Source organism: Procambarus clarkii, chromosome 53 (genome assembly GCF_040958095.1).
Source record: "Procambarus clarkii isolate CNS0578487 chromosome 53, FALCON_Pclarkii_2.0, whole genome shotgun sequence".
Classification (NCBI taxonomy): Eukaryota; Metazoa; Arthropoda; class Malacostraca; order Decapoda; family Cambaridae; genus Procambarus; species Procambarus clarkii.
The window spans coordinates 20,399,479-20,408,054 of NC_091202.1; the positions used below are offsets into that span (position 1 = coordinate 20,399,479).

At 44.1% G+C, this 8,576-nt stretch overlaps 1 protein-coding gene across 1 annotated transcript in view; it reads left to right on the forward strand.

The window, feature by feature from the left end:
* The window catches only part of LOC123767094 (armadillo repeat-containing protein 6), a 38,828-nt gene extending 31,064 nt beyond the window's left edge, over positions 1-7,764 (forward strand). The window contains exon 9 of the mRNA XM_045756597.2: positions 6,982-7,764. Within this exon, the coding sequence (XP_045612553.1) occupies positions 6,982-7,197 (216 nt within the window). The 3' untranslated portion in view covers positions 7,198-7,764. The remainder of the gene's footprint in view (positions 1-6,981) is intronic.
* Positions 7,765-8,576: the final 812 nt, after the last annotated feature.

The window sequence follows — 8,576 nt, forward strand, 5'->3', positions numbered from 1 at the left end:
AGCTGTGACTAGTATTTTTGTCTATGTCTGAGATAAGAATGAGAAAGAGTGGTGGTGCAAAGACTGTGTTCTGGAGTACAGAGCTCTTCACTGCACCTGGACTTGATCTTATTTGATCAATGCCTCTATATACTTAGCAATAAGCGGACACCTGGGAGTTTAGTTGATTGTTGAGGGTCGCATCCTGGTGGATATGGTCAGTCATTGGTTAGAAACAGGCTTCATATGTCTAACAATGGGAACCAATGTACTGTGTGATACACTGGGGTGGAATGTGAGCTTTGCTCCTAATGGACCTGCTCTCCTTCCATTGACATTCTTCTTCTAGAGACACTCTTTTTCTGGAGGGAGCTCCCTTCAGCGGCTCCCCTTAAGCTATTTTGCTGAGATTACTACATACTAAAGGGTCACATCAGTCACAGAAGTTTAGTTTGGCCTTCCGGGGACCAGAGCCTGAACCTGGTCCCCCACAGAGGTGCAAAGAGCGGATGACAATCTGCCACTCCGCCAGAAGCAGCCTCCAGAAAGTCAGCGAGGCTGTACAGAAAACTGGAGGGTTCACAAAAAACAAAGTCTCGAAACTGCCAAACAACTCTGCAAATGATTCACACAAAACAAGGAATTCACTCAAACTAGCTCACAGCTTGTTAGTACAGTACCAATTTTTGCCACCAGGCAGCCCGGTCTCGGCTCCCAATTGTCTCACCACTTCATTTCTATTGCTGATGCTGTACCTACTGGTACAGCTTGGGCTCCTGTCTGTCAGATTGTGAGCAAGCCCCACTGCTTCATAGTAAGTGCCGGTTATCCTTCAACTCTGTTGTCGTGTAGGGGGGGGGGAGCATTTACTTTATGCATTGTTCCATTCTTTTGTATAGGTTTCATGTTCTTATTTTGGCTCTGGCATGTTATGTGGGCTTGGCTCTTTTGGCATTTCAGGCTGCATATGCTCAGGGTTTTCTTCCCTATGTGTCCACTGATACCCCTTGCATAGTCAGAGATCCCTTCTCTGGCATGTTTGGGAATTTGCTCCTGAGTGGTCTGACCACTGGGGTGTGGAGTCTTTTTTTTTTTGGGGGGGGGGGCTGCTCAAGGATCTTTGATTTGGGCCCTTGGCTAGGGGAGTTCTTTGGTTGTGTTGGGGCACATTAGGGTTCATGTGCTTATTTACATGGCATGCCGTGATCACCATTTGTAGCCCAGTAATTTGGACTGTGATTGATGATAGTTCTTTCAGCAAGCAACCTTAGTGCCTCGGGTGTCTGCTTAGTTACCATCATTAAGGTCCTGTGAATCCCCTGCAGTATTCTGGTATGGTCTCTGTGGCTGAACCCTCTCTCGCTGAATGCAAGTTTCAGGTGTATTCATCATCTATGCTTCAGGAGGATGATCATTCTTTCTGCAGTCGCCATGCTACACTTATGTCCCTGTGTCTTGTGAGATTTGCTCTCGTTGGGTCTCTGCTTTGACAGATTTTACATCCCAGTTGGAGGCATTTTGGGCAGCTGTCGCTTTGCAAGCTGAGTTGGTCCGCATTAGGCATTCGCTACATATTGATCAGCTGAATGTCAGGCGTTAGACCACATAATGTTTAGGGACTCTGAATTGGAGGTTTTGGAGACCTCCACCTGGATTAAGTTGACACCTCCGTTTCTTTTTCCTGTGTGTGTGGTTTGCACTGCTTCTGGTATCCTCCCCTCTTTCCTCTCTTGGTTCCAGCTCCAAAGTGTCTGAGGTTTTTGGAGCCAGGGCCAGGGTTTAGATCAGCTGTCTCCGTCAGGTGGTCCCAATCCTGTCGACAGTGGATACATTTGAGCCTTCTGGTTTCACCAGGGTTTTCAGTGTGCTCGCTTTCACAATCGCTCTCTTGACCTGAGCCATATTGGAAGGATACCTTTCTGTCTCTGGTATTGGGTGAGGACTTTGGCTCTGCCCCAGAGCCTTTGTGCCAAGCATCTAGGATTGAGGGGGAACCTGAGGAGTGTCCCTTGGGTGCCTTTCAGCCCCTCGTGGTTTTTGGTTCCTTTCACAGAGGGTACACTGTTGCAGAGGGGATAACTTTTCGTATTCCCCATCTGTGTACGAGTTGAATTGCTTGGCTGCTCTTCACCCCCAATGTTCGGTTCAGAGTAAGGTGACTCAGATTTGTCCTTCATCAGGAGGTTTTTGTTTTCCTGCACTTTGCCTTCTGTGATCTGCACAGATTTGCTTCCATGCCTCCTTAGTGATTTGTGCCTAGTGCCTCTTTCCATGATTTGCTTAGTGATTCAATTATTATGTTCATAAAACAATAAACAAATAGTTTTGCTGTTATTACACTATATACACATGTTATATATACATATCTGCCTGTTTTGTTCACCATAACGAACCACTAAGTTGGTATTGTGAGTCAAAAAGCAACGAAGAGTGGCCTTCACTCACCAGCCAGCCAGCCACTCGCCATTTTCTTCACTCACCTCCTCACTCGCCAACATACATACTTTTTTGAACAAAAAAAGAAAAATGAGGTAGATTGCTTACAAGTATTCTCAGGTACACTGTAAGTAATAATTTGCATTTTGAGACACAGGCAAAGCCAGGGGTACAATGGAGTAAGGGAGTATGGCGAGGCTAGGCAATCTAGATAATAAATGAAATCAAAGAAAAAAAGTTGAATAATAAACATAGGCAAATTTAAGCTTATGATTATTAACTATAAATAGTTTAGCTATGATCCTATAATTAATAAGAACTAAAGAAATATTAATGCACTCAATTAATTAAGTCCAATAAATGACTAATAAAAATTAAATTAAAATTTAATTTAAAAAGTGTAACAAAGAGACTTAGGATACCTAGCCTGCACTAGGTGACAAGGGAGTTAATTATGTTGACTCATTGAGAGTGATAATAAGGTGAGACAAACCACGTTGGGAGAGGAAAGTGTTGAGGTTATCCTCATTAGCAATTGTAAACATTTTACCTGCTGGAAGTCTTTCTCACTTTAATCATGCCATCTCTATTGAAGCACTGATGAATCGCATCTGGGTTTTGATAACGGATTTGACGCAGGCGGTGGAGGAGTTGCTGTCTTTTTCTAGTCAAGCACTCAGTCGTTCCCTGTCTTTGGGATGCAGCTGTCCGGACAAGATGTGATTTCATGGACTGGGAAGCCAGCTTGAGGCAAATTTTCCACTGGTTTTGTCCTGATGGATTCTTTTTGCCTACTCTGTAGGCAGCAATAATGTCTGTTTTACTTAGAGTGACACGCAATTCGTTTTTTATGAGAGCCTGAACTATTTCAATACACTTTTCACCTTCACTTTCCACAGGAATATCTTGGGACGACACAACAACAGAGTCAAGCAGCTTTTTGCTGGTCTTGTTCATCCGGGGAGATGGAATGATGGGCGGATAATGTACTGTACTGATACATTCAGTCATTTTGTTGAGAGCTTCCTCTTGGTTGTTTATGGCTTCATCAGTTTTTAGACGTATGTTTTCCTCACGGAGATCATTCAAGTCATGCTGGAGTTGATCTTGGCTAGCCTTAAAGTTTCTAATATCCTCACGGAGGAGGGTTATTTGTTGTTGTTGTTGATGGAGGTTCGCGCGGTTCGTTCTGCTTGTCTGCTAGCCAGGAAGCTGGTTCTTTTCCAATTGCCAGGTTCAGGTTTCTGGTAAACTGATGGAAGTCACTGTTGGTTCAGTCCCAGGTTCAGGCATGGCTGGGGCTCATGTGGATTTCTCGGACTGTGTGTGTCTCCCTCCTGCAGCTCTGCTCCAATTGCAGTCCCGCCTTCAGCTGTTTTTGAAGAGGATGCAGGTCACTTGGCAGTTGCTTGAGCAGCTGTGCAGTAGCGTGAACTTTGCTCTGGTGGTTTATCCACTGGGCAGGGTTTGGCTTCGGAGACTGTTCTGGTATCTTTGGGGCAGCCTCTTTTGCTGCTCTCGTGATCGCTGGGTTTGAACCCCAGTGTCCTTGTGTCAGTTGCTGTGTCACAGGCTTTCTCTTTAGGTTTTTTGGGTTCGGTGCCGTGGTGTCTTCCTTTTCCCTCATTTGATGTGTTCACGGATGCTTTGTCCGGGGCTCAGTGATCAGGCTTCATTCGGACTGCTGCCCTGTGGTTCATTGTCTCAAACGCAGGGGATCTCTTCCGTCCGTGGCTGCTTGGGGCTTGTCACTTCGGGTGGCTCTTCTGCCAAGTTCTCGGGGCTTAACTCTGTGCAGTTCACATTCTGGGAGTGTTCAGTGTTCTGGTGGACAGTCTGTTGTGCAGCATTCCTCTTTCCATGGAGTGGATGTTTTCTCTCTTGGCATTTTCTGGATCGGCATCTGATGCCTAATACTGTCGCTTCCTAATACTTCAATACTTCCGCATGGTGCTGCTGGAGCCGCTCCATCTTGGGTTCGGGGTGGATGTTGCTTCTGCTCTGTTCCGCAAGCTTTTTCGTGCATTTTTTCACCTCTGGCCTGCTCATGTGTCGCCTGAGCCTTCTTGGTCTTTAGACCGTGTTCTTTCTTTTCTTTCTTCTCCTCGCTTTGTTGTGGCAAGTCACTGGTTCTGTAATGGTGGATGCTCTTTGGATGGATCCGGTTTCCCTGGTTCCCTGTTCCAGGAGCTCGTGTGTCTCAGGGTGTCTTTCCTCGTGTGTCTCAGGTTGTCTGCAGTGTCAAGTCCAGCCAGCCTGCGGTCTACCCTCGTGCCCATGATGGAAGTATGCTGCTCTCACCGCAGATTTTGGCAACATGTCTTGGGTAGACATTCGGGCACGGGGGTTTTGGAGATCTAACAGGGTTCTGGCCGCCAGGTATCTAGTGAACGTTTCAGTTCCTTCCTGGCCATGTGTGGCTTTGGGGGGTGCCTAAATAGTGGTCATTTGTCTCTTCCTCGTCTTGAGACCTGCTGTGCTGCTGCTTCCCGGGTATATCTTGAGATGATTTCGGGGCTTTAGTGTCCCCGCGGCCCGGTCCTTGACCAGGCCTCCACCCCCAGGAAGCAGCCCATGACAGCTGACTAACACCCAGGTACCTATTTTACTGCTAGGTAACAGGGGCATAGGGTGAAAGAAACTCTGCCCATTGTTTCTCGCCGGCGCCTGGGATCGAACCCAGGATCACAGGATCACAAGTCCCGCGTGCTGTCTGCTCGGCCGACCGGCTCCCTGGAGCCGGTCGGCTCCAGGGAGTAAGGGTTACCAGGGCTCGGCTGGTAAGTCCCTCCTTTTACCTATCTTTCGGTAGTTAGCTGATGGGGCTTCCCACAGAAAACAAGCATTGATTGTAATGAAATGCCAATTTCTGGGTGAGCCCCGGTGTCTCCCTCCCACGCTCCCTCTGGTCGGTGGCCTTTCATTGTTCAAGAACTGGAGTGGTGGGCTGTCGGCTCCCCCCTCTCCTAGTGCTAGTTGCATAAAGGATTGCTTGTTTGCTTTCTTTCTAGGAGAGTTATTTTGATCTTTTAGCACCTCACTCAGTGTTTTCTGAAGGCCCACTGCCTGATCACAGTGGCTTGTTTTGCTCCTTGTTTGTCTTTGAGAGCACTTCACTTTTTACTTGGATGTAGTTTCACTTTTGAATTCTTGGGATTTGGTTCCTTAAAGTGGTCCATATTCAGGGAGTGTTAAATGTGCTCGGCAGATAATCTTTTCCATTTTTTATATAATTTTGATGGAATGGAAAAGGAAAAGGATCTCCTTTCTTTAGATGTGTGTCATCAGTCTGTTCCCTGGTGGATCTGTTCACCTCAATGTTGAACCATCAGCTTCCAGTGAACATAGCCCTTTTCCTAGACCACAAAGCCTTTGCATTAGATGCCTTTTGTTTGGATATAAATAGGGATAACTTCATATACCTGTTCCTGCTGATGTGAATAAAGCTTGCCATTTTGTTCAAACTGCATCAACATGTTGGCTTCCGAGTAACCAGTCCATCCCTGGTTCCCAACTTTGCTTTTTCTTTACCCTTTCTGGATCTTTACCCTACCCAGACAGAATATATGTGGCAGCATATATGTGAATGGTTCACCACTTTCTGCCTATGAACATGTCTGAAATGTTTAAACTGGCCCGACTGTCAATTTTATATTGGAGGTTAGTGACTCGGCTTCTCATGTCACCTTAGTGAGCCTCCTCCTATCACAAGTATGAGGTAGCCTGGGTATCTTTGCAACATTTTCTCAGTGCGATGCAGGTATTTTTCCTCTTGGTGGACTGCTTGATGATGTTCCTATTCAAAGTGTGTTGCCTTTTGTCCAAGATTATTGCTTTCTTTGGGTCAGCACTTTCTGAGCCTCTTCTTTGTTTTAGCTTGGATCTTTTCTTGCCTCCTTTTCTCAAGCTGTCTTGGTCCTTTTCCAGCTTTGTCCTGTACACTCTGATGTTCGATTCCCGCACGAGGCAGAAACAAATGGGCAAAGTTTCTTTCACCCTGAATGCCCCTGTTACCTAGCAGCAAATAGGTACCTGGGTGTTAGTCAGCTGTCACGGGCTGCTTCCTGGGGGTGGAGGCCTGGTCTAGGACCGGGCCGCGGGGACACTAAAAAGCCCCGAAATCATCTCAAGATAACCTCAAGATAACCTACACTTGCTGTATAAGCCGTACTAGTCTCTGGACGCCTATCCTTGGTTTTCTTTGTCTTAGTTTTAATCTCGCTATCATTCAATAGTGTAACTTTCAAAGGTGGCATTTCTTCTTGGTTTTGTGTCAGGTAACCACATTGGAGAGCTGCTCACTCAGCAAACATAAAATTAGCATTGTGTGTTGGTGAGTAATCAAAGAAAGTGGGTCAGTTATATAGCACAGAATGCAAAGTATCAAGGATACTGTACCAGGTATTTCATAATTTTGCTTGTGTTGAGCGATTTATTTGTGAGGGAACAGGGGAGGCCTATATCAATTGCCTGCAATCAGAAAATTAGTAGTATTTATATATTTCATACTTTATATTTCTTTCCATAAAGGATAAATTTTGGTTTACTGTCATTTTCTTTTCACAGAAATTGGGTTGCATGGCTATTCGAAACATGGCATCTCGCGTACAGGACAACCAACATCTCTTCGTTGAGTATGGGGTGGAAGAGGTTATACAGGCTGCCCTTCAAAATCATGGTGAAGCAGTGAAAGATGTGGCTAAGGCAGCTCTTAGGGATCTGGACCTTAAAGTAGATTTTGTGGAACAGTGGAGGGGCACTGGTCATGAAATCCACCGATAAAATAGTCACCAGTTCCGAATTCTCAGGAATCCCAGTGCGCAACTCCTGGCATGTGTTAAACCCATTCAGGTTTTGTAATGTCTTGTGCATTTATTTCTCAGATTTTCGCTATAGAATAACTAACTTTCATGTGATAGTAATTAGGTTACTGCAAGTTCACTGAAAATTTAGATTTAATGATCTTTATGAGCTTTAAATCTTATGATCTTTAACAAAAAATGCTAAAGCAATATGAGGTTTATTTGCTTATATAGTAGACTTTTGTTTATACATAATTATACTCGGTAAGGACTGAACCTATACATTGTAAACATTTTTAGATTATTTTTCAGTTTTTATATGATCTCCTTTCAAATATAGGCAAATTCATAGAAAGTTTGACTTTTTTTTTTCATTTTTAATTTAGCAGCATTCATACATAACCAATTAATACTGTTATTTACAAGTTTAGTAAAATAGGATATTCTTAACTTTTTTACTCAAGCTTTTGTAGTGCTCAAAATTTGCACACATGTGGCAGCTTGGTCCACTGGAATGTAACAGAAACTTAATAAATATAATACTGTATTGTATTATTATATCCTTTACCAGAAAGAGAAAATAAGATAAGGGGCAGCTTACAAATTTTTTTAAGTTAAAATACACAATGGGAAACCATGAAAACTATGTCTTTAGCTGAATTGCTAAAATTCAAATGTTATGTAAATTAAATTCAAATTACACAAATGTTACAAAATTTGTTGTTACGGTATCAACATCGTTGTTGGAGTGTGGAGTGGTGATTTTGGCGCCATCTATGGACCTGCACTCCAACTCCAAGGCATTAGGTGAGACGCAGACAACGCCATCTCTTGGTGGAGGTGTGGTATATGTGAAAGGTTCCTGTTTCATACCTCAGGAGATGAGGTCGATTATGATGACCTCTGGCGAGGAGTGTCACGTGCTTCTGTAATACCAGTAGTGGAAACTCCAGTGCTGTTCGAGGAAACTTCATGGTGTAGCAGCCTGGAAGAGCTGTATATGATCCTGGTAGATAACCCAGAAGAACCTGAAGATATCAGGGTAGTGAGCTTTCAGATGTAGACAGGAAGTTCTAGTTGATAACTTGTAGGGAGTTGGTAGAGTGTTTGGTTGTCATTAGAATGCAAGACACAGTGAAAGGCGAGTGATTGTTTACCATTTTAGTGCCAAGGAGTACTTATACTGAAGTATAGATTTACAGTTGTAGGCTGGATTACCTGCAGAAACATACATATGTGTTCTAGGACTGATAGGGGGATCGATTGATCATTGTTGTATATCAAGGAACATTTATACTAATATTTATGTTACTGCATTCATACGCTGGTTTTCCTTGCACATGTTTATAGATATATATA